The following is a 26,716-nucleotide window of genomic DNA, read 5'->3' on the forward strand; positions in this document are numbered from 1 at the left end:
TCTCTAATATATTCTGTTCCATTCAGTTTCATATTTTCTAAGATATATAGGCAATGTGTCTATTTTTCAAACAAAATGCATCACCCCCATTTAACAATGGTAATTTCATTTTGCACTTACTGCATCACTTGAAACATGGGCAGTTAAGTGCAAAAGCCAATTTGCACATGGCATTATTCTTGGTTGAGAAACACTGGCCCAGATTTTGAAGGCAGGGCATAAGGTACTCTCTCTGAAACTATGTTGACAGTTGCACACAGACTTGTGTGCATCTGAGCATAGGATAGTTGCCTGCTATGTGACCCAACATTGTACCATCCAGAAGTAGATTTTTCGTGTCTGAACAGGAACAGTTCCAGCAATCAGATTGAAGAATCTTTGAACTATGTGGAACCTGAACCAGGCAATCTATATCAGGGCAAGTCATATAGAAGAAATCAAAGATTTGCTAAGAAATGTGGAATTAAGATAGAAGAAAAAAGTAATAGTTGCTAAAAATTTCCAACACTAAGTTCTGTAGTATTGAGACACTGTGAAATTAAATTTTCACCTCTCAGCCCTGTAGGGTGATTGGCACTAATTAGTACTGATTGCACAATTAAAAATTGATTTGTACCCAAAATGCAGAGGCCCCAAGGTCTTCTGACATTCACACCCTGGCATTAATTTCAAAGCCAAATTGGTGAATAAGTGTCAAAGTATTATGAGGAGAGGGGCAAGTGACTGCTCAGTTCCCACTGCTTCCATCTGCCTTGCTTGTGCACTGCATTAGTCTGTACTCCTGTGCCAATTACAGTAACTTTCATTTGCCACTGCCTTCTCTTCCATTAATCTGCCATGCAGAGTCAGGGGACAGGTGAGTGTAGTGGCCCGCACTAAGGAGAAGCTGAAAAACCTGAAAATAGATAATCACCCACACTGCATGGTTCTAATGGAGATAGCTGAGGAGATTGTGGAGGTATCAATGATGATTTTCCCGGATTCACGAGTTAAAGAGGGATGTAAAGGACCGGAAAATGGTTAATGTAACACCCCTGTTTGCAAACTGGTAGAAATCAAAAGACAGGAAATTATAAGCAGTTAGCCTGATCTGAATTGTTGGTGACATTTAAGAATCCATTATTAATGTTCAGATTACAGAGCAATTGGAAGTGCATGGTAAAATAGGGCGGAGTCAGCATTGTTTATCAAGGTGAGGACATGCCTGACAAATCTCTTCGAATTTTTTGAAGAAATAGGTAGCAACTTTGACAAAGGAGAGGCATTGGACATGATCTATTTGAATTTCTAGAAGCCTTTGACAAGATGCCACACAGGAACCTGCTTACTCAGATAAGTGCGCATGGTCTTAGGGGCAAGGCTAAAGAATTGACTGTCTGGCAGAAGAGGAGTGGGTATATTCATGATAGCAACCAGTGACTAGTGCAGTTTCACAGGGGCCAGTGTTGGGACCACAACTACTCTCATACATTAACAATCTGTACGAAAGAACTTGGGTCACTCGCTGTGTTTGCAAATGAGACAGAGCTGAAGGGACAAGTAGTGTTGGGGAGGCGGAGATGCTGCAGAGGATTTGGGCAAGCTGAGCGAGAGGGCAAAGAAATGGTAGATGGAATGCAGTGGAAAATTTGAGGTTATGCACTTTAGTAGGAGGAATAAGGGGTGTAGACTACTCTCTCAATGGAGAAAGATTTTAGAAATCTGAAGCACCAAGGGACTTTGAGTTCTAGTTCAGGATTCTGTTAAGTTTAATGTGCAGGTTCAGCTGGCAGTTAGGCAGGCAAATGCAATGTTAACATTAATTTTGAGAGGGCTAATACAAGAGCAGGAATGTATTTCTGAGGCTGTATAAGGCTCTGGTCAGGCTGCATTTGGAATATTGTGAGCACTTTTGGGACCCATATCTAAGAAACCATATGCTGGCTTTGGTGCAGGGCCAGATGAAGTTTTCAAAAGTGGTCCCTGTGGTCCAGGGCTTGTCATTGAGTAGTGGTTGAAGATTCTGAAACTGTACTCAGTGGAGTTTAGAAGGATGCGGGGAATCTCATTGAGGCTTCTTAGCATTCTGAAAGCTTGGATAGAATGGATGTGGAGAAGATATTTCCACTAGTAGGAGAAACTAAGACCTGAGGGCACAGCCTCAGAGTGAAGGGATGACCTTTTAGAACTGAAATGAGGAATTTCTTAAGCCAGAGGGAATGTGAATCTTTCCTCAGAAGTATGTGGAGGCCAAATCACTGAGCATATTTAAGATAGATATGGGTCCTTGCTCAGTAGGGGATCACCTCTTAAAGGGAGAAGGCAGGAGAATGTGGTTGAGAGGCAAATCAGCCATTGTAGAATGAAGGAGAAAACTTGATGCACCAATTGGCTAATTCTGCTGCGATATCTTATTGTCTAGCACTTGCTCAAACATTTATTTTTATTCGTTCATGGGTTGTGGGTTTTTCTGGTTAGGGCAACATTTATCCATCCTAATTGCGCGGAAGGCAGTCGAAAATCAACTACATTGTTGTGAGTGGAGTTACCTGTAAGCTAGGCAAGGTAAGGATAGCTTGGAGGATATTAGTGAACAGGTTTTTTAAAAATTTAACCTACTTTTCCAAACAACCAGTTTAGAGAGATTATTACACACCTTGTGTAGGTGGGATTTGAACCTGGGCCTCTCAGAGGGCCCCTAAACACAGGTTGTTAGAAGCTTTGACAGTCATTTACATGGCTGCCAGTAAGACTAACTTTCTATTCAGTTTTTAATTGAGTTAAAATCCCACCATCTGCCACGGTGGGATTTGAACCCATGATCAGACTGGGATTCTGGATTACTAATGCAGACACTCTATTTCTTCATTGGTATACAAGTTTATATTTTAAAATAAATATTTGAGAAATATAGATGTACCATGGGATTTGCATTTAATCATTGTATCCATCTGAATTGCATTGTTTGGTTTAATGATTCCAAAACTATTGCAACTAGTCAGAATCTAAGAACTATTCCAGCACGTCGGCCCATTCAAATTCAGAATCTAAAACATCGGTTGCCTTGTGTTTCCTCCTGATAGAGCAATGTTTTCAACTAAATATCAGAGTCTCTAACAAGCTAGTTCATTTTCAGTTACTAATTTAAAATTTGAACGAGTTTTGAAAAATGGCTGAAGAGTGGCTGAGATTTTAAATCCGTAAGAACTAGTGTTATTTAAATAAGTTATTAAGCAGATGCAAACCGTTAAAATGAAAAAACAGAAGAAAGCATATTTCTGAGAGGGTGATGCTTAAGATTAAGGTGAAGAGTGACTTTGTAATGTTTTGTGTGTTGTGTAACATGAATTTCATTCTCTTTCAGGGTGGTGATATCACAAGCTTTGATGGATCTGGTGGGAAGTCTATTTATGGAGAAAAGTTTGATGATGAAAACTTCATTATACAGCACTCTTGTCCTGGTTTGTTGTCCATGGCAAATAGGGGCCAAAATACTAATAATTCACAGTTCTTCATTACTTTAAAGGAAGCCAAGCATTTAAATATGAAACATGTAGCATTTGGCTATGTAAAAGAAGGCATGGATGTTGTGAGAAAAATTGAAACCTTTGGTTCAAAAAGTGGCACCACCAGTCGAATCATTATGATTACTGATTGTGGGCAGATTAATTAAATGAAGGATGCCCAGTTTCTCTTTGGTCATGCTGTCTATTTAGAATTTGGAATGCTGTAATATTGGATATTGTTGGGATGTTAATTGTACTTGTGTGAACATTGGATGTACAAATTATATTGATGGCTAGTAGCTGTCAAAGTTTTTGGTGTTGAATATTGCATGTTTCAGAATAAAGATTTTGGCAAATAATGAGCAGTGGCATTTATCTTAAATGTAAACAACATGACATTTTGCAGTTCCACCCAAACTGTACAGAGCAGTTTAAATCTGGCAATCAAAGTTCAGAGAAATTGTCATTAAGTTGCAACTGTTCAAAGTGTGTAACATTTCAGAATTAAGGTGAGACTTAGTAACTGTATTCCAGGTCTAAAAGTGGTAATTGCCAAATAGGATTTGGTGATACCAAACAGACCTTCCATGTTTCTGTTTTTGGTTTAGTGCAACCAAAACACTAGATTTTTTTAAAAATCTAAAATCCTGGAATGAGGTTACATTTGTTGGTGATTCTGTTGCTAAGATTAAAGCTCTGCTGTTAAAATTACATATACTGAAACAGATTTGACACTATTGTAAAATGTAAAGTCTTTTTTACAATGATTTTCTAGTATTTGCAAATGTGATTGGCTCTGTAATTTTAAATTGGTAAATTTAATTAGTTAAAACTCAAACTTTATAAATATTTATAATAAAGGTATAATTCATCTACTAGTAGATTTAAGCAATTTCTTTCATTTGTTTCAAATACATACAGACTTGAATTGGAGGTACATGCCTTACCAACAATAAATTTTATTGTATCTTTCTGAATTGTGTATTTATTCTTTATTCATGGGAAGTTTCATTAGGTTACGGGAGACATGGAGTGTTAAAAGAAATGGATTTTTATATAATTCTTGTGTTGTGCTGTACAAGGTCATCCTTTCTCTGCAGCTGTCTTGGTTGCAGTATCAAAATGATTTTTTAATCTGTTTTGGTAACATTCAGAACTCCCATGATCTTTTTAAATTGTGCAACAGGCTCAAGGGGCCAAATGGCTTATTGCTGCTCCTAACTCATTAATTTGAGCTTTCAGCCTTCAGATATTTCTTTACCAGCATGAAGTATATGTTTTCCTTACATACATTCTTTGATAGTTTGCCTTCAGAGTTCTTCATGCCCTTCTCACTGAATGTGGACCTTGCAAGTATGTTTGTATAGTGATTACATTTTTGGGATACTGCCCTAACTTGTGCTTTTATTTTTATTTCTCTCCCTGTTTAAATTCTGTGTTCCCAGCACCACATGGACAAAAAAAAATTTTTGGCTTTTTCTTTTGTTTTCACTATTTATTTTACATCAGTCACCTTCTCCAAGGATGTTTGAAAAGGTCTTTCAAGAGTTTGCAGCAACCATAAAGGAATCTCTACAGTGTAGAAAGAGAACCATTTGGCCCATCATATATGCATCAATCCTGTGAAGAGCATCCTCCAGGTCCCATCCCTGTAATCTTGCAAGACGATTTTACTATTGCTAAAAATGTGTTGCTGGAAAAGCGCAGCAGGTCAGGCAGCATCCAAGGAGCAGGAGAATCGATGTTTCGGGCATACGCCCTTCTTCAGGAATGAGGAAAGTGTGCCAAGCAGGCTAAGATAAAAGGTAGGGAGGGGGGACTTCGGGGAGGGGCGTTGGAAATGCGATAGGTGGAAGGAGGTTAAGGTGAGGGTGATAGGCCGGAGTGGGGGTGGGGGCGGAGAGGTCAGGAAGAAGACTGCAGATTAGGGTTAGGAAGGTGGTGCTGAGTTCGAGGGTTGGGACTGAGACAAGGTGGGGGAAGGGAAATGAGGAAACTGGAGAAATCGGAGTTCATCCCTTGTGGTTGGAGGGTTCTGAGGCGCTCTTCCTCCAGCCGTCGTGTTGCTATGGTCTGGCGATGGAGGAGTCCAAGGACCTGCATGTCCTTGGTGGAGTAGGAGGTGGAGTTGAAGTGTTGAGCCAGGGGTGGTTGGGTTGGTTGGTCCGGGTGTTCTCTGAAACGTTCTGAAACATTTACTATTGCTAATCCAACTAACATACGCACTTTTAGAAACTGCAGGACAATTTGTATATGGCTAATCCACCTAACCTGCTCAGCTTTGGACTGTGGGAGGAAACCCACACAAATATTGTCCATGTGGAGTTGCACATTATCCTGGGTTGGAATTGATCCTGCGTCTCTGCCACTGAGACAGCAATGATAACCACTGTGCTGCCCCGGTCGGCATTTGACTGTAGGGATAAGTGTAGTGTAGTGTTAACTGGTAGTTCTATAGCCATGTTAAAGAATTTCAGATCTGCAAGTGTGCCGTAATTCTGCAGGGAATGATGTAGGTGGTTGTGAGATATACTTTTGCACATCAATGTATTGGTTTAAAGTGAATTTTATTTTTATCGGGATCATTATTTTCCCGTTCATTTTTTTTTAAAATGTTCATTTCTTCTGATTTATGTTGACCTCAATATAAATATGGAAATGTGTTGCTGGAGAAGCGCAGCAGGTCAGGCAGCATCTAGGGCTAATGCCCGAAACGTCGATTCTCCTGTTCCCTAGATGCTGCCTGACCTGCTGCGCTTCTCCAGCAACACATTTCCATCTCTGATCTCCAGCATCTGCAGACCTCATTTTCTCCTCAATATAAATATCTCAACGTAGTTGCTGGTTGTTTCAGAACAACAGACGAGGTTCAGCAGTTAGTGCGGGGTTGGTTAGAGTGCAGTTTGATCGCAACACCTGCACCGAAGCTCGTCGTCGCCATAGAGAGAAGCCTTCCCTTTGACCCGGAAGTTCCGGTAGCAGATTCGAATGGTTACCGCGGTGACGAGGTGCGGCATAGTCATGGCGAATAAGAAGGATTTGGCCCTAGAGTCCATCATCGAGCGTTTAAAACATCGTTATTGCAGAAATACGGAGGTGGAAATCAGGAACGGCGCCGTGGGACACTCTGAAGATCAGGTGAGAGGCTACTGCCCGCTCCAGATAATCTGGGCGGACACGACAGGGCGAAGGTGTTGTTAAATCAAGAATCACCATATCTATTAATGTGCATTAAAAATAACCTAGTTTGAACCGAGAGTCAACATTCCAATCTCAGCCAATAAAGAACATTCAGATTGCTGTTGTTCGTAGGATCTTGCTATGTTTGATAACTTCTACATAAACACTGAAGTCATTGCAGGGGCTAGGGGTGGAATAAAGAATGTTGGAGTGATGGTCATGCCAATGGACATGCAATCCAGAGGACTGTATTAAAACTTTGTATACACAGGTTCAACCCCGCTGTGGCCGCTGATGAAACTTGAATGTGGACAGTGCAGAAGATAAGTGTCTGAATTGGCCGAAGTCCAATTTCAATGACATTAGCATCTGGCAAACATGGACTGTGAGCAGCTAGTTGTAGGTAAATCTATATTTAGAAAGGAGAAGACTTTTGAAAATAGTAGGGTAAGACTTCAAGGCTAGCATACTCATCGAGAATGAAGGGCAGGGACAGCAAGTCCAGGGAATCCTGAATGTCGAGGTTTATTGAGAGTTTGTTTAAGAAAAAGAAATGCTAGGAACTAAAGTATAGAAAGTGTGGAGGGGGGCACTTAAAGAAATTGGAAGTCAAAGAGGGGCTGCAAAATATCTTTGGGAGATAGGATTAAGGAAAACCCCAAGGTATTTCTTTACATGTTTATTAAGTGCAAAAGGATTACCAGAGAAAGAGTAGGATCAATTCGAGACCAAAGGGGCAATCTACGCATGGAGCCAGAGGACATGGGTGAGGTCCAAAACAAAATATTTCTCATTTATATTCACAGGGAGAAAATCATCATAACTGGAGATTTCACTCTGGATGGTTGGGTTCTAGAGCATGTTGTGATTAGTAAGAAGGAGGTAATAGATGTTTAACAGACATAAAGGTGCATGAATGCTCCTGATGAGATGTGTCCCAGACTGCTGTGGGAAGCAAGGGCGGGATTGCTCGGGAAATGGGATGGGATTAATTAACACTTTGAAAGGCAGGGATTGATCAGGGATAGACCGCCCAGATTTGTTTGAAGGAGATCCTGCCTGATTAATTTAGTTGAGTGTTTGAAAAGTTAGTTAAATATATTGATGAGGGTAGTGTAGTTGATGTGGTTTACATGGACTTCGTTGAGGCCTTTGACAAGGTCTCACATGGAAGGCTGATCCAAAAGATAAGAGCCCATGGGATCCAAGGCATGTTGGCAAAAAGGATCCAAAATTGACTTGCAAATGGAATGCAAAGGGTGATGATGGAGTTTGTTTTTGTGATTGTATTTTATATAAAGCTTTGGTTAGTAAGTTTGCAGATAACACCAAAATTAGTGGTGTAGTGGACAGCAATACAAATCATCTCAGAGTACAACGGGACCTTGATCAGTTGGGACAATGGATCGACGAGTGGCTGACTGAGTTTAATTTAGATAAATGTGAAGTGTTGCATTTTGGAAAGGCAAATCAGGGCAGGACTTACACAATTAATGGTAAGGCCCTGGGTGGTGTTGCTGAATAAAGAGACCTTGGAGCACAGGTTCATAGTTTTTTGAAAATGGAGTTGCAGGTAGATAGGATAGTGAAGATGGTGTTTGGTATGCTTATCTTTATAGGTTAGTGCATTGAATATAGGAGTTAGGAGGTCATGTTGTGGCTGTACAAGGCATTAGTTAGGCCACTGTTGGAATACTGTGTGCAGTTCTGGTCTCCCTGCTATGGGAAGGATGTTGTGAAACTTGAAAGGGTTCAGAAAAGATTTACAAGCATGTTTCCAGAGTTGGGAGGTTTGATCTAAAGGGTGAGGCTGAATAGGCTATTTTCCCTGGACCTTCCGAGGCCGAGGGGCGAGCTTATAAAGGTTTATAAAATCATGAGAGACATGAATAAAGTAAATAGATAAGGTCATTACCCAGGATGGGGAAGCCCAAAATTTGAAGACATAGACTTAAGGTGAGAGGGAAAAGATTTGAGGGCCCTAAGGAGCAAAATTTCTCACAGGATGGTGTGTGTATGGAATGAGCTGCCAGAGGAAGTGGTGGAGACCGGTAAAATTTACACTATTTAAAAGGTATCTGAATGGGTATGTGAATAGGAAGGGTTTAGAGGGAATTGGGCCAAATACTGGCAAATGGGATTCGATTAAGTTAGGATATCTGGTCAGCATGGACAAGTTGGACGGGTTGTTTCCTCTACAACTCTGATTGGAAATCTGTTTGGCTGATTGGTGTACCAGTGCTACAACCATTGCTGTTTGTTATATTATGACTTGGATGTGAATGTGGAAGATATAATTAGTAAGTTTGCAGATGACTGAAAAAATGGTGGTGTTGATAGTGAGAAGGATGATCTCAGGCTGTAGTCTGATATTGATCAATTGGTAAATTGGGCCGAGCAATGGAAGATGGAATTTAATCCTGATAAGTACAAGGTGATGCATTTTGGGACGTCAGATAAGGGGAGGACATTAGCAATGAATGGTTAGGTCCCTAGGAAGTACTGAGTAACAAAGGGACCTTGGTCTGTAAGTTCATAGACCCCTGAGGTGTCAGCACAGGTAAACAGGGTGATGAAGAAGGTATATAGGATGCTTGCCTTCATGAGCTGGGGCATAGAATATAGGAGCAAGGGCATTTTATTGCAATTTTATAAAACCTTGCTTGGGCGGCACGGTGGCACAGTGGTTAGCACTGCTGCCTCACAGCGCCTGAGACCCGGGTTCAATTTCCGCCTCAGGCGACTGACTGTGTGGAGTTTGCACTTTCTCCCTGTGTCTGTGTGGGTTTCCTCCGGGTACTCCGGTTTCCTCCCACAGTCCAAAGATGTGCAGGTCAGGTGAATTGGCCATGTTAAGTTGCCCGTAGTGTTAGGTAAGGGGTAAATGTAGGGGTATGGGTGGGTTGCGCTTCGGCGGGTTGGTGTGGACTTGTAGGGCCGAAGGGCCTGTTTCCACACAGTAATGTAATGTAATGTAATGTAATCTAATGCTACAGACGGAATACTGTGTGTAGTTCTGGTCACCGCACAATTGAAGGACGTGAAGCACTGGAGAGGGTGGAGAAGAGATTCACTAGGATGTTGCCTGTGGTGGAATGTCTGTTATGAGGAGAGACAGGCCAGACTTGATGTGTTTTCTGTAGAGCTGAGGGGAGGATCTGACTTAGTAAACAAAATTATGAGAGGTATAGACAGCGTATATTATGGGACTCTTTTCCCCATGACAGCCGTGTCTCATACCAATGGGTATATGTTTATAGTGAGGAGTGAGTGGTTTAGAGGATATCAGGAAAGGCTTTTTCACCCAAGGGTGGTGCAAATGTGCAATGCACTGTCTGAGAGGGTGGTGGAGGCAGGTACTCTTAGAACATTCAAGAAGCATCTGGACTAGCATTTAAAATGCCAGGACAAATACAGGAAAATGTGATTAGAATAATTTGGTGTTTGTTGATCAGCATAGATATAGTGGGCCAAAGGGCCTGTTTCCGCACAGTATGACTCTCTGACTCTTGTTCCTTTTACTAGTTCTGGAATCCACATTATTGGAGGGATGTGAATGCACTAGAGATGGTGCAGAGGAAATTTACTAGAATGTTGCCTAGGATGGTGAATTTGGTCATGAAGAGATGTTCAAATTGTTTTTCTTTGAGTGCTGGAGATTGGGGGAGGCGGGGGGAGAACATAATTGAGATGTATCCAATTATGAGATAGAGTAGACAGAAATTTACTTTTCCCCTTGATGGAGGTATCATTGAACAGGTGCACAGACTTAAGATAGGGAGGAGGATGTTTAGAGGGGTGTGAGAAAGTTTTTTTTTCACCCAGAGTGTGGGAGAATCTGAAATTCACTGCCTGTGAAGGTGGTCGAGGCAGAAACCCTCAAAACACTTGGGAAGTATTTGGATGTGCACCTACAATGCCAAGGCGTGTAGGGCTATGTTCAAAGTTTGTGAGAAGATTTGTAGCTCAGGTGCTCGCTGTTGTGGTTCTGTTCGCTGAGCTGGGAATTTGTGTTGCAGACGTTTCGTCCCCTGTGTAGGTGACATCCTCAGTGCTTGGGAGCCTCCTGTGAAGCTTCACAGGAGGCTCCCAAGCACTGAGGATGTCACCTAGACAGGGGACGAATGTCTGCAACACAAATTCCCAGCTCAGCGAACAGAACCACAACAATATAGGGCTATGGTCCAAGTGTTGGAAAATGGGATTAGAATAGTTAGATGCTTTGTTTTTGACCTGTGTAGACTCAGTGGGTTGAAGGGCATTTTTCTGTACACTGGGCCTCTATGGCATATTAAAAAGAAGTGTAATCAGCCAAAATACATAATTGCCTGGAGCAGGAGTAGGATGTCTGGCATCTCAAGCTTGCTCCATTATTCAATAAGATCATTGCTGATCTGATTGTAATCTTGAATCCACATTCCCATCTACCCCGATTAACATTTCAACCCTTGCCTTACAAGAATCCATCTATCCTTTCTAAAAGTATTCAAGGATTCTGCTTCCAGCACATTTTCAGGGAGAAAGTTCCAAAGACTCAAAGCCCTCGAAGAGCTTTAAATGGGTGACTTACCAATTTTCAAACAGAAGGATTCTGTGTAATCCCAGATGGAGGACGGGAGAAAATTTCTGGCTTTAACTGGCTGCTCTTTTTTGAGGTATTTTAGGTGTTGAAGATGATTTCCTCGAATTCCAGGAGCAGCAATTACACTTTTATATGGTGTTGAATTGTTTTGGAACTTTGGGGGAAAAAAGTGGCACTTTTAAAAGAGAGAGGAACAGACAAAGGCAGCACGTGGTGAGGTCAGCGCAGGAGAGAGAGAGAGAAAGAAACACACACTGCTAACTGAGACAGCAGTGAGCCTGCACAGTTACTGTCTTTGCTGTTGAATCCATGCACTGTTGGATACGGAGTGCATGTGGGAAATTTGACAAACAGTGAAATTCACAACTGATCTTAGAGGAACCTGTCTGGGTGAGGTCACAGCATAGAGACAGATAAGTGAATAATTTTAAGTGTGGCGTTGGGGCCTTGCTGTAAGTCTGCAGTAGTAAATAGAGTGGTTCTTTCTTGATTAAATGTTTTATTGAGATATGTCTCTTGATTAAACTTAAAAATATAAGCCATAAGTATTAAGTTAGCCTGAAGTTTTGTAGAGGATTAAGACAGTGCTATTTCTGGGTCTGCAGATTGGATGAAACAAAAATGGCCCTTAGTAGAGTGATATGCTCTTCTTGTTGGATGTGGGAGTTTCGGGAGAGTTTACCTGTTACTTTGGATTATATCTGCAATAAATGCTGGTGGTCGCGAATCCTATCGGATTGAGTGGAATGGTTGGAGCGAACAGTTAGAGGCAATGAAGAATTTACAACATCAAGGGGATGTGATGTATGGCAGTTATCGGAAGGGAGAAAACTCGCAGATACAGTCACATAGATGGGTTAACTCCAGGCAAAGGAAGAGAGGTAGGCAGCTAGTACAGGAGGCGGAAGTGGGTACTGCAGTTGCTGGAGAGTAGAATCAAGATTAGAGTGGTGCTGGAAAAGCACAGCAGGTCAGGCAGCATCCAAGAAGCAGGAAAATCAACGTATCCGGCAAAAGCCCTTCATCAGGAATGTAGTGCAGGAGTCTTCTGTGGCTATCCCCATTTCAAACAGGTATGCTGTTTTGAAAAATGTAGGGGGTGATGGATTCTCAGGGAACGTAATACGAACAGCCAAGGTTCAGGTATTGAGACTGGCTGTAATGCAATGAAGGATGCGTCGGGTTCCAAGAGATCGATTGTGTTAGGGGACTCTCTAGTCCAAGGTACAGATAGACGTTTCTGTGGCCAGCAGCGAAAAATCAGAATGGTGTGTTGCTTCCCTGGTGCCAGGATCAAGGATGTCTCAGAGAGAATGCAGAATGTTATCAAGGGGAGGGGGCCAGCAGGAGGTCATTGTACACATTGGAACCAACGACATAGGAAGGGAAACGGTTGAGTTTCTGAAGGGACATTAGAGAGTTAGGCAGGAATTTAAAAAGGAGGTCCTTGAGAGTAGTAGTATCTGATTACTCCTGGTGATACAAGCTAGTGAGGGCAGGAATAGGAGGATAGAGCAATTGAATTCATGGCTGAGAAGCTGATGTATGGGAGAAGGATTCACATTTTTGGATCATTGGAATCTCTTTTAGGGTAGAAATGACCTGTACAAATAGGATGGACTGCACCTAAATTGGAAGGGGACTAATGTACTGGCAGGGAGATTTACTAAAGCTGCTCGGGAAGATTTAAATTGATAAGATGGGTGGGGTGCTGGGGGCTGGTGGTGGGACCCAGGGAGACAGTGAGGAAAGAGACCAATCTGAGACTGGTACAGTTGAGAACATAAGTGAGTCAAACAGTCAGGGCAGGCAGGGACAAAGCAGAGAACAAGGTAGGAGTGATAAATTATTTATTTCAATGCAAAAGGCCTAACAGGGAAGGCAGATGAACTCAGGGCATGGTTAGGAACATGGGACTGGGATATCATAGCAATTATAGAAACATGGTTCATGGATGGACAGAACTGGCAGCTTAATGTTCCAGGATACAAATGCTTCAGGAAGGACAGAAATGGAGGCAAGAGAGGAGGGGGAGTGGCATTTTTGAAAAACGATAGAATTACAACTGTACTGATGGAGGGTATTCCCAGAAATACATCGAGGGAAAGGATTTGGCTGGAACTGAGAAATAAGAAAGGGATGATCACCTTATTGGGATTGTATTATCGACCCCCTAATAGTCAGAGGGAAATTGAGAAACAAATTTGTAAGGAGATCTGAATCACCTGGAAGAATAATAGGGTGGTTATGGTAGGAGATTTTAACTTTCCAAACATAGACTGGCACTGCCATCGTGTTAAGGGTTTAGATGGAGAGGATAAGTGTATACAAGACAATTTTCTGATTCAGTATGTCGGCTTAAGAGACAACTTTTTCACACAGAGGGTGGTACGTGTATGGAATGAGCTGCCGGAGGAAGAGGTGGAGGCTAGTACAATTGCAACATTTAAGAGGCATTTGGGTGGATATATGAATAGGAAGAGTTTGGAGGGATATGGGCCAGGTGCTGGCAGGTGGGACTAATCCGTGCTGTACATCTCTGACTCTAAACCCTTAAGTCTAGTTTCTCCTATGCGGAAATGTTCTTTACACGTCTACTTTGTCAACACCTCTCAGGACCCTTTATGTTTCAATCAAGTTGCCTCTTAATCTTCTAAACTTCAGTTTAGACACTTCTACAACATTTTCTCATTCCACAGCCCAGTCATTCCAGGTATTAGCCTGCTGAAACTTTTCTAAACTGCTTTCAAAATATTTACAACTTCCTTTCAGCAAAGTGATTAACACTGTGCACAGTACTCCAGATATGGCCTCACCAGTGCCCTCCATAAGGGAAGCATAACTTCCCTATTTTAGTTGGATTGCAGCTAATATTCTCTTCATCTAACCATCCAATTTCACAATAGAAATCGATATGTTTCTGAAGACTAATTACATTGCATTGAGAGATGTGGAGGTAGTGCAAGAAAATGCAATGAGGATATGATCAGTTATGACTTAGTGGCAGGGCAGGTCTAATAGGCAAGACAGGTCTACTCCTGCTTTGATATTTTTTAACCTTTTTATTTTTGACTAACAAAAATGTAGTAACATCAGCTTTCAGGGAAGAAAGTTCTAGATTTCCACCATACTTTGTATTGGTGCCAGGTGAAGAATTGTATTTTGAGCTTTATTGTATTTCTTTGTTTTTGTTGCAATTGACCCATGAGTATACTGTAATAGTGACTGATTAAAAGCACCTTCTGATGTGAGGAAAATGAATTGAGGAAAAAAAAGGCCAAGAAAAATTAAATCAATTTTAGCCGAATCAGGTGTAACATTAAATATCAAAATAATAGCAAAAGGTGAGTTTCGTGCAATAGAAGATATTGATATTCATAACTATTATTGTACCATTGGTATTTCACCTCAAGTTTGTGTAGCTGGTAAGTTACTCAATGGAGGTTACTGAGGCACTAATTTAAAATATGACAGTATAGTAATGCATTCTAAGAAGTAGCTCCGTTTATGTTTTATGTGAGAGTAAATTACCAATAATCTTTTATTACTTGGCAAATAAATCCAGTGCTATTTTGCTGAGGCGCAGGCAATGTCGTATATATTTTCTCGACATTAAATACCATAAACTTGCCATGTTGTGCAGTATTTACTTTAAAAGTCAGAATGTTCCAATTTCAGAAATTTGTTTTATTTTAGGAGTCTACAATAGCCTCAATCAAAATTAATTCGAAAATCAACTCACCAATTAATGGTAAGGTTATATGTTTTTTAGAATTTTTTTTTGTCAGAATTAAAATAACAATTACACTTAATTTGTGAACTGGTGTATATATAGGTGTAAAAATGTCTCTCTTCTGGTCAGTAAAACATAAGTTTCTGAGATGGAAATATTGGGCTTGGATGTTGTTCAAAATGCTTTACCGAGTTAAAGTTAAACTGTTAGAACATCAACTTGATTCTATTCTTGACCGCTACCTCGTGCTCCCACGAGGAGGTTGAACAGTTCATCCACTACACTAACACCTTCCACCCCGACCTCAAATTCACCTGGACAGTCTCGGACTCCTCCCTCCCCTTCCTAGACCTTTCTGTTTCTATCTCAGGCGACCGAATCAACACGGACATCTACTACAAACCAACCGACTCCCACAGCTACCTGAACTACACCTCCTCCCATCCTGCCCCCTGTAAAAACGCCATCCCATTCTCCCAATTCCTTCGTCTCCGCCGCATCTGCTCCCAGGAGGACCAGTTCAAAATACGTACAACACAGATGGCCTCCTTCTTCAAGGACCGCAATTTCCCCCCCGACATGGTCGACGGTGCCCACCACCGCATCTCCTCCACTTCCCGCTCCTCCGCCCTTGAGCCCCGCCCCTCCAACCGCCACCAGGACAGAACCCCACTGGTCCTCACCTACCACCCCACCAATCTCCATGTACAGCGCATCATCCGCCGTCACTTCCGCCACCTCCAAACAGACCCCAGCACCAAGGATATATTTCCCTCCCCTCCCCTATCAGCTTTCCGTAGAGACCACTCCCTCCGCGACTCCCTTGTCAGATCCACACCCCCCACCGACCCAACCTCCACTCCCGGCACCTTCCCTTGCAACCGCAGGAGGTGCAACACTTGCGCCCACACCTCCCCCCTCACTTCTCTCCAAGGCCCCAAAGGAAACTTCCATATCCGCCACAGATTCACCTGCACCTCCACCCACATCATCTACTGCATCCGCTGCAGCCGGTGTGGCCTCCTCTATATTGGGGAGACAGGCCGCCTACTTGCGGAGCGATTCAGAGAGCACCTCTGGGCCACCCGGACGAACCAACCCAACCATCCTGTAGCACAGCATTTCAACTCCCCCTCCCACTCCACCGAGGATATGCAGGTCATTGGACTCATCCGCCGCCAAACCACAACAACGCGACGGTCGGAGGAGGAGCGTCTTATCTTCCGACTGGGAACCCTCCAACCACAGGGGATGAACTTGGACTTCACCAGTTTCTTCATCCCCCCTCCCCCCACCTTGTCTCAGCCGAATCCCTCCAGCCCGGCACCGCCTTCCTGACCTGCAGTCTTCTTCTTGACCTCTCCGCCTCCATCCTACTCCGACCTATCACCCTCACCTTGACCTCTTTCCACCTATCACATTTCCAACGCCCCTCCTCCAAGTCCCTCCTCCCTACCTTTTATCTTCTCCTGCTGAACACTCTCTGCTCATTCCTGAAGAAGGGCCTGTGCCCGAAACGTCGAATCTCCTGTTCCCTGGATGCTGCCTGACCTGCTGTGCTGTTCCAGCAATAAAGTTTCAACTTTGATCTCCAGCATCTGCAGACCTCACTTTCTCCTCTATTCTTGACCTCCAAGTTTAGAAAGTTAAGAGCTGATTAAGTTGAGATATTTAAAATGATAAAAGTAATTCAGTAGAGTGTAAATAAAGAAGCTATTTCCTCTGATGTGGAAATCCAGAATAAGGGAACATGGAACATGGTCTTTGAGGCAGGGATGGCTTAATGATTTTATCACTAGACTATTAATCCAGGAACTTGTTCTGAGGACCCAGGTTTGAATCCCACCATAGTGGATGATAGAATTTGAATTGAATTAAGAAAGCTGTAATTAAGAATCTACTGATTACCATGAAACTGTTGTCAATTGTTGGAAAAAAACGATCTGGCTGCCAAATTTCCCTTCAGAGTAGAAAAACTGCCATCATCACTTGGTCTGGCCTGCATGTGACTCCAGATCCACAGCAATGTGTTTGACTCTCAATTGCCCTCTGAAATGACCTATGAGCTACTCAGTTGTATCAATTGTTACAAAGTCTCAACAAAGAAATGAAAAAAGACAGACCATCTGGCATCAACCTAGGCACTGGAATGCAGAATGGCAGAAACAGCCCTTTTGACCCTGCAAAGTCATTCTTGTATCTGAAGTCTAGTGCCAAAATTGGAAGAGTTGTCTCAGACTTGTCAAACAACAATCTGACATGATCACGCTCACTGAATCATACATTAGAGACAATGCCCCAGACACCACCATCACCATCCATGGATGTCCTCTCCCACTGGCAGGGACAGACCCAGCAGAGATGGCAGCACGGTGGTATACAGTTGGGAGGGGCTTGTCCTAGGATTTGAGACTCAAATTTGACTCCAGACCCCACAAAGTCTCATGGCTTCACATTAAATGTGTGCAAGGAAACCTCCTGCTGATTACCACATACTGTTCTGTTAGCTGATGAATCAGTACTCGTCTATGTTGAACAACACTTGGAGGAAGTACTGAATGTGATAAGGGTGCAAAATGCACTCTGGGTGAGGGATTTCTTCATCCACCACCAAGAGTGGCTCTGCAGCAGTCCTATGATCAAGCTGGTCACATCCTAAAGGACATTGCTGCTAGACTGGGTCTGCGGCAGATGTTGAGAGAAAAACCTAATTGACCTTATCCTTACCAATCTGCCAGCTGCAGATGCATCTGTCCATGACAGTATTGGTAAGAATGATCACCACACAGTTCTTGTGGAAATGAAGTCCCACTTTCACATTAGATTAGATTCCCTACAGTGTGGAAACAGGCGTTTCGGCCCAACCAGTCCACGCCGACCCTCCGAAGAGTAACCCATTCAGACCCATTTCCCTCTGACTAATGCACCTAACATTATGGACAATTCAGCATGGCCAATTCATCTAACCTGCACATTTTTGGACTGTGGGAGGAAACCGGAGTACCCAGAGGAAACCCACGCAGACACAGGGAGAACGTGCAAATTCCACACAGACAGTTGCCCGAGGCTGGAATTGAACCAGGTCCCTGATGCTGTGAGGCTGCAGTGCTAACCACTGAGCCACCGTGCTGTCCCCATTGACAATATGTCCATTGTGTGATGTGGCAATATCACCATGCTAACTGGGACAGACTTCGAACCGCTCTAGCAACTCAAGACTGGGTATTCATGCATTGCTGTGGACCATCGACAGCAGCAGAATAAAATTCTCACACAATCAGCAACCTCATGACCTGGCATATATCCCACTCAACCATTACCATCAAACCTGGTTGAATGGTGAGTGCAGGAAGGCATGCCAGGAGCAACACCAGGCAATTCTAAAACTGAGGTGTCAAACTGGTGAAGCTACCAAGTAGGACTACTTGTGTGCCAAACAGTATAAGTGGTAAGTGATGGACAGAGCTATGCAATTGTACAACCAACAGATCAGATCTAAGCACTGTAGTGCTCCCACCCACAGTCATGAAAGGTGGTGGATGGTTAAAAAAACTCACTGGAGGAGGAGGTTTCACAAATATCCCCATAATCAATGATGGAAGACACCAACACATAAGGGCAAAAGATAAGGCTGAAGTGTTCGCAGCAGTCTTAAGCCAGAAGTACCAAGTGGATGATTCATCTCCGCCTTCTCTAGTTCATAGCATTGAAGATACCAGTCTTCAGCCAATTTGATTCATGCCATATGATATCAAGAAATGGCTAGAGGCACTGGATTCTGCAAATGCATTGTGCCCTGGCAACATTCCAGCAATAGTAATAAAGACTTGTGCTCCAGAATTGCTGCACCCCTAACCAAACTGTTCCACTGCAGCTACAATACTGACGCCAATGTGGAAAAGTGCCAAGGTATGTCCTGTACACAGAAGCAGGAATCCAACCAGCCAACTGCCCGGTCAACCCAGCCCCATCAATCTACTCTCGATCATCAGTCAAGTGATGGAAGGTATCAACAACAGTGCTATAAAGCAGCATCTGCTCAGCAATAACTGCTCATTGATGCCCAGTTTGTTGTCAACCAGGGTCATTCATTTCCTGACATCATTGCAACCATGGTTCAAACATGGACAAAAGAGCTGAATTCCAGAGATGAGGTGAGGGTGACAGCACTTGACATCAAAGCCATACTTGACCATCTAAATAGGATTCAGGGTACAAACTTTACCCTGTTGAAGTCAGATCTAGTATAGGAAGATGGTTGTGATTGTTGGACATCAGTCATCTCATCTCCAAGCTAACTCTGGAGGAGTTCCTCAGGTAATGGACCTAGACCCAACTATTTCAACTATTTTCAATGTTCTCCCTCCATCATAAGCTGAAAAGTAAAGATGATTGTACAATGTTCACCACATTTGCGACTCCTCGAATACTTTGCTGATGAAGCAATTCATGTTCAAATCAATAAGACTTGGACATTATCCAGACTTGGGCAATGGCCATCTCTAATAAGAGACGATCAAATCAAGTGCCATTTAACATTCCTGTTACTGAATTCCGCACTATCAACATCCTTGGGGATGCTATTAACTGGATTCAGCAATTAAATACAGTGGCTACAAAGGCAGGTCAGTGGCTAGGAATACTGCAGTGAATAACTCACCTCCTGACTCCCCAAATCCAAACCATCATTTACAAGGCACAAGTCAGGAGTATGATGAAGTACTCTGTACTTGCCTGGATAAGTGCAATGCAAAATCAAGAAGCTTAACACCTTCTAGGATAAAGCAGCCTGCTCAATTGGCACCACATCCACAAGCATCCAATCCCTCCACTACTGATAGCCAGGAGCAGCAGAGTGTGGGATCTACAAGATGCACTGCAGAAATTCACCAAAGGTTTTTAGACAGCAGCTTTCAAACCTTCCATCTATAAGGATGAAAGCAGCAGAAGCATGGCAACATCATCACCATGCAAGTTCTTCTCAAAAACCATTCAGTGTTCTGACTTGGAAGTTTTTATTGTTCCTTTATGTCGCTGGGTCAAAATCTTGGAATTCCTTCCCTCAGCGTATTGTGGATCCACCTATGCACATGGACAGCAATCATTCAAAAAGGTATCTCATCACTACCTTCTTAAGGGCAACTAGGGATAAGCAACAAATGATGGCTAGCCAGAAATGCACAAATCCAATGAGAGAATAAAAATAATCAGTTGTGCATGTAAGGCCCTGTCTTTAGCATCTTAGTTGAAACAACTTACTTTCGCATTCCTATTCAGAATCTGGACTTTTTTAGTGGAGTCCAATGGCTTTTTCTTCACTTCTTATTTGGAACGGGACTGGAGAATAGTGGTGAGGAGCAGAGTGGAAAGGCAACAATTTCCCTCCATGAATGTTGTTCAGTTAATTAATATTTACACTACCAGGTAGACCTTTTTCAGACTAGTTCCTATTCATGGTTATGACCAAGTCCAGAGGGGTGAATAATCTCCTCTCTTTTCATAATATAAACTATGAATGCTGGAAATCTGAAACAAAAACAGAATTTTTTGGAGAAACTCAGTATTTCTGGCAGCATCTGTGGATAGAAAGCAGAATTAACATTTTGATTCCAGTGACCCTTCTTCAGAACATTCTGAAGAAGCTGTAAGAATTGCTGAGTTTCTGCAGCAATATCTGTTTTCATTTCCTTCTTTTTCAGTCCTGGGATTTTGGAATAGAATCTGATTTTTTAAATAAAAATTGATTTTCTTCAATTTGGTGCGTATTTGACCATATATAAAACCATGAAAAAAAGCCATTCGGATTTTGAGTTAGCAGGTGAAGTGTCTGTTTTACTTGACACAAAACAGATTAAGAAAAAAGTAACTTCAGTATGTATCAAATATATATTTAATAATTGTTTACAAAATTATTAAGCAGCCCAATCAAGATGGCTGCTATAATTGTGTGACATAGTAATAACCTTCCAGAAGATTCTTGGAAGCCAATGACAGCCAGCCAATTAATGTTGCATGTACCTCCTGATGAGCCATGAAAGCTAACTCTTTGTTATAACCTGTGACAGATCATTGTTCCCAAGAAGGAAGTGATTGCTGACACCGATAACTGTGGGCAATTATATATGCGCACGTGGTTCCAAGCACTGATGTCATCCCTTACATTTTATGATTTTGGGTGATGTCTTGTGCAAATGTATTACTGTGCATGCCCAGGGAAGTGTGCATACATTTGAAGTGTACTTTAGTAATGGGATAGAGATGCTGGATATGGAATGGGAGTGGTGGGCAATTCCTGGTCTGGGAAGGAGAGCCCAGGAGCGGAGGGTGGTGGTGGAGAGACAAGCAGAACCCAAGAGCCAGGGATGGGGAGGAGGAAGCAACAAGGAGAACCTGGGGTACCTGAAGCCCTCTTCCCCTTCTTTTTCCCTTCCATGTTCTCACCTTTCTCTCCGCCCCCCCCAGCTCTGGGGACCTGCTCTGAATGCACATATTTCTCTCTCACCACAAAATATATGCTTTATAATCAAGGAATGAAAATTGAGCTCTTCCTGAGCCATTTTAGAATCTCATAAGAATTTTGCTGAATTTCATATTCCTACTTAAAGTTTCTATATGACAAAATTTTACATACATTTCTTTGGCTCCTTAAACATGGTAACTTACCAACAAACTTAACACTTGACAGACATATATAGTTGACAATGGTAAACAGATGTTCTGGGCTGATATGAGCGCTTCACCCGTCTTTCTCAATTGTAGAATTTGTACAGTGGACCAAAAATTTTTTCATAGCTAAGAGCCAGTGTTGCAAACTAAATCAAGGGCATACACCTCAGTTTGTTCTTGGAAGCAAATTAAATTCACGTGTCTTTTTGTTGATCACCTAAATATTATTTAGTACTCCAGATGCTGATCCACAAGTAAGGTAGCTCTTTCAAGAAATCTGATGGGAGTATGTATTTGATTTTTGTTTTTGTCTTGCATTCCAAATTTGAAAGAAAATTTTAATTATCCTTGCTACAAAAGCTGTATTTTACTTTCCTCCTGTCAACAGTGGTGACATTATGCAAATCTAATTTTTTTCCATTATGAATTAATTGATTAATATGTTCTGTTTATAGTACAGAATCAGTTGATGCATACCAATTGATTTTTTAAAAATGTGATTTGCTGGCCCTTGATGTCAAATTTTAACCATCAAACTGATACTTGCAATTTTTAAACTTGTTATGTAACGATTAGTTATAGTTTTTAGTCTTTGTGGTATACATTTGTCCATTCTATGTAATCTAAAACATGCTTTGTCCTGAATATTAGGTGCTCTGGATATATTGTCACTTCCTACTATGAAGTCACCTATGTCTGGTCTTACATACATTGGGAAAAAGCACTATCACAGAATGTTACGTAACCTGTACAAGACAAATCTTGACTCTGCATGGTAAGGCTGGGACGTATAGAAGTGTGGTTTACCTCACCAATAACTTTCTGCGTCATAATCTTTGTGAAAGAATGCAAATAATTTTAGAAATATTTAATTTATTCCTGTATAGAATTAAGGAGAATCCAAAGAGTTTTTACAAATACATTGAGGACAAAAGGGTAACTAGTGAGAGAATAGGGCCCCTCAAAGATCAGCACGGCGGCCTTTGTGTGGAGCCACGGAAGGTGGGGGAGATACTAAATGAGTATTTTGCATCAATATTTACTGTGGAAAAGGATATGGAAGGTATAGAATGTAGGGAAATAGATGATGACACCTTGCTAAATGTCCATATTACAGAGGAGGAAGTGTTGAATGTCTTGAAATGCATAAAGGTAGATAAATCCCCAGGACCTGATCAGGTGTACCCTAGAACTCTGTGGGAAGCTAGAGAAGTGATTGCTAGGCCTCTTGCTGAGATATTTGTATCATCGATAGTCACCGGTGAGGTGCCAGAAGACTGGAGGTTGGCAAACGTGGTGCCACTGTTTAAGAAAGGTGGTAAGGACAAGACAAGGAACTACAGACCAGTGAGCCTGATGTCGGTGGTGGGCAAATTGTTGGAGGGAATCCTGAGGGACAGGATGTACATGTATTTGGAAAGGAAAGGACTGATTAGGGATAGTCACCATGGCTTTTTGCGTGGGAAATCATGTCTCTCAAACTTGATTGAGTTTTTTGAAGAAGTAACAAAGAGGATTGCTGAGGGCAGAGCAGTAGATGTGATCTATATGGACTTCAGTAAGGCATTTGATAAGGTTCCCCATGAGAGACCCGTTAGCAAGGTTAGATCTCGCGGAATACAGGGAGAACTAGCCATTTGGATACAGAACTGGCTCAAAGGTAGAAGACAGAAGGTGGTGATGGAGAGTTGTTTTTCAGACTGGAGGCCTATGACCAGTGGAGTGCCACAAAGATCGTTGCTGGGTCCACTACTTTTTGTCATTTACATAATTTGGATACGAGCATAAGAGGTATAGTTTGTAAGTTTGCAGATGACACCAAAATTGGAGGTGTAGACAGAGAAGAGGGTTACCTCAGATTACAACAGGATCTTGATCAGAGGGACTGACATGTGGCAGGTGGAGATTAATTCAGAAAAATGCAAAGTGCTGCATTTTGGGAAAGCAAATCTTGGCAGGACTTATAATTTAATGGTAAGGCCCGACGGAGTGTTGCTGAACAAAGAGATCTTGGAGTGCAGGTTCATAGCTCCTTGAAAGTAGAGTCGCAGGTAGATAGGATAGTGAAGAGGTCGTTTGGTATGTTTGCTTTTATTGGTCAGAGTATTCAGTATAGGAGTTGGGAGGTCATGTTGCATCTGTAGAGGACATTGGTTAGGCCACTGTTGGAATATTGCAAGCAATTCTGGTCTCCTTCCTATTGGAAGGATGTTGTGAAACTTGAAAGGGTTCAGAAAAGATTTACAAAGATGTTGCCAGTGTTGGAGGATTTGAGCTATAGGGAGAGGCTGAACAGGCTGGGGCTGTTTTCCCTGGAGCGTCGGGGGCTGAGGGGTGACCTTATAGAGGTTTACAAAATTATGAGGGGCATGGAAAGGGTAAATAGACAGTCTTTTTCCTGGGCTCAGGGAGTCCAGAACTATAGGGCATAGGTTTAGGGTGAGAGGTGAAAGATATAAAAGAGACCTACGGGGCAACATTTTCACCCAGAGGGTGGTACGTGTATGGAATGAGCTGCCAGAGGAAGTTGTGGAGGCTGGTACATTTACGACATTTAAAAGGCATTTGGATGGGTATATGAATAGGAGGGGTTTGGAGGGATATGGGCCGAGTGCTGGCAGGTGGGACTAGATTGGGTTGGTTTATCTGGTCGGTATGGACAGGTTGTACCGAAAGGTCTGTTTCCACGCTGTACATCTCCATGACTCCGACCCTATTCAGCAGCAAACATGGATGAATTTGAAAATGGCAAAGAAAATTGTGCACTAACAAACTTAGCAATGTGAACTGATGAAAATTTGAGAGTCTGTGTGTATATCCAATGAAGTAAGGATGATCGCTTTTGAAAAGAAATGGAATACCTATTCTAATATTAATATTAGGATACAGTCTAAACTTAGTGGTTGCAGTTAAACTGGGGGAATGGATAAATTAAGTATTTACAAATCAATTGGTGTAATGTCACTTTGAGGCAAAATGTTAAAAATTATAATTTTAAAAAGGTGTAAAATCCCGCAAGTTAGTCAAAGTTTGTTGAGAAGTTTTAGACGTGAACTTAACAATAGAAACCCACACGTACAAAAAAAGACCTTGGTGCTGAAAATCTGAAATTAAACAGAAAAGGCAGGAAATACTTAGCAGATTAGGCAGCATCCGTGAAGAGATAAAATAGACACTAACAGGATTTTAATTGGAATGGATTTGAAGCAATATTGGAGATTAAAGTAATATCAGAACTATGTTACAACATACCATTTAACACAATAAAATATGTATTGTTGAAAAAAAAACACATTGTTGAAGCATTTCATGTTGCACCCATCAAGATAATTTGTAAAATACCAATTTAAGGACTAAACCATCATTTATACTTGAGAAGAATGCTGATTGTTTTGCATGTGAACTCGTTAGAGGCATTTCCAAGGAGAATGCTCTCTTTAATGCTGATGGACAGTTAACTTCCAGATCTTTGTTTAAATTTTAAACCAGACCGGTGGACTGATTGATCACAGCATTATCCTGAGAAATTAAACAAGTTGTCACCTATTTTTTGAGTTGAAACAGTTGCATGGTGTTTATTTGTTCTGTATGTGTACAAAGAATAGTGCCTAGTATATTAATATATGTAGCTTTCAACACATGCAAGTGTGCCATGCTTCAAGCCTGACTGATGATCTAAGTTGGTTGTCAACATAGTTCTTCACATTTCAGGATTGTCTAGAAAATGTTGTCCATTTACAGCATCACTTCTAATGTTGAACAGGCATGCAAGGTTGCAAGCATAAGCCTGAAACGTCGATTCTCCTCCTCTTCGGATGCTGCCTGTCCTGCTGTGTTTTTCCAGCACCACATTTTTCAACTCTGGTCTCCAGCAACTGCAGTCCTCACCTTCTCCTGCAAGCATAAGCCACTCGAGTACAGTCAGTACCTTATGTTTTTGGAACAATTCAAAGGATATGCTGTTTCATATGATCTGTTAGTCTTGGGAACATACAGTCTGCATACCTTGCAACACCTTGGCATTGCAACTGATATACCATATTACTCATTTCTGTGATAGGCAGAACACCATTTTGGCTTTTTGGCATTATCCTATTATTGGCAAACACCACTCAGATTGCTACAATAAGGTAGCTGCACAAAACAGTTAATTTCACCTGTCACACAACCTTTTGAGATATTTTATACTTCCTTGGTAATCATAGGTCGGCTGGACATGAGGTACCATTCATGAGTTAGCATGATATACAGCAAGAAATTACTAGATTTGCACGGTGATCAAGTGGCATGGGCCTATTTACAAGATGACTGATAATGCCAGTCTTATAATGAAGCAGTAGGAATCCCACCATTTATGGTTTCCAGCTGTAGGCTTGAAGTAGACAGCAGTAAAAAGCCCCAGGACATTGAAGAAAATCAATTGATAATAAAATTCCCAAGAATTTCACAGAAATTTACACTGGATACATTCTGAGCTTTAGGGCAAAGGCTAAACCTTCCTTGGTCAAAGAAGTAGTTTTAAATATCCTTTTAAAGGAGAGCTTTAGGATGGAAATTCTGGAGATTATGGCCTGGGCACCAGTGATAGAATAGTTGAAAGCAAGGATATTCACATGGCCAGAATTAGATGAGCACAGTTATTTTGGAGGGTCTACCGGAGATTACAGAAAGTCTGAGGTTCAGTAAGGTGAACATGTTTTATGTGTTTGACTTTTAAGGACAAGAGGTGATCGTATTGAAACATACAAAACTCTTAGGGATTTGATAGGATAGATATGGAAAGTTTGTTTCCCCTTGAGGGAGAGCTTAGGACCAGAGGACATAATCTCAGGATAAGCATCGCACATTAAAAACAGAATGTGGAGGATTTCTTTTTCTTTCAGAGCGTAGTAAATCTGTGGAATTCTCTAGGCTGAGTCACTAAATATATTCAAGACTGAGATAGACTGATTTTTAAACAGTATGGGGATCAGGGACATAGTAATGAGATGGGAAGGTTAAGTTAGGGATTATCTAATCAGACATGGTCTCATTGAATGGGCTAAATGACCTCCAGCCGATAAACTGAGC

At 41.8% G+C, this 26,716-nt stretch overlaps 2 protein-coding genes across 6 annotated transcripts in view; both read left to right on the forward strand.

The window, feature by feature from the left end:
* The window catches only part of ranbp2 (RAN binding protein 2), a 71,085-nt gene extending 66,628 nt beyond the window's left edge, over positions 1–4,457 (forward strand). For all 5 annotated transcript variants that reach the window (XM_043691777.2, XM_043691779.2, XM_087988129.1 and 2 more), the window contains one exon: positions 3,344–4,457. In XM_043691777.2, the coding sequence (XP_043547712.2) occupies positions 3,344–3,652 (309 nt within the window). In that variant the 3' untranslated portion in view covers positions 3,653–4,457. The remainder of the gene's footprint in view (positions 1–3,343) is intronic.
* A 2,040-nt stretch (positions 4,458–6,497) lies between these two features.
* ccdc138 (coiled-coil domain containing 138) overlaps positions 6,498–26,716 on the forward strand; it is a 109,482-nt gene continuing 89,263 nt past the window's right edge. Inside the window, exons 1-3 of the mRNA XM_043691782.2 lie at positions 6,498–6,623; positions 14,944–14,998; positions 22,298–22,421. Of these exons, the coding sequence (XP_043547717.2) occupies positions 6,507–6,623; positions 14,944–14,998; positions 22,298–22,421 (296 nt within the window). The 5' untranslated portion in view covers positions 6,498–6,506. The remainder of the gene's footprint in view (positions 6,624–14,943; positions 14,999–22,297; positions 22,422–26,716) is intronic.

The sequence above is a fragment of the Chiloscyllium plagiosum genome, unplaced genomic scaffold (genome assembly GCF_037043375.1).
Source record: "Chiloscyllium plagiosum isolate Xiang-an unplaced genomic scaffold, Cpla_swu_hap1 HiC_scaffold_6, whole genome shotgun sequence".
NCBI classification, from domain to species: Eukaryota; Metazoa; Chordata; class Chondrichthyes; order Orectolobiformes; family Hemiscylliidae; genus Chiloscyllium; species Chiloscyllium plagiosum.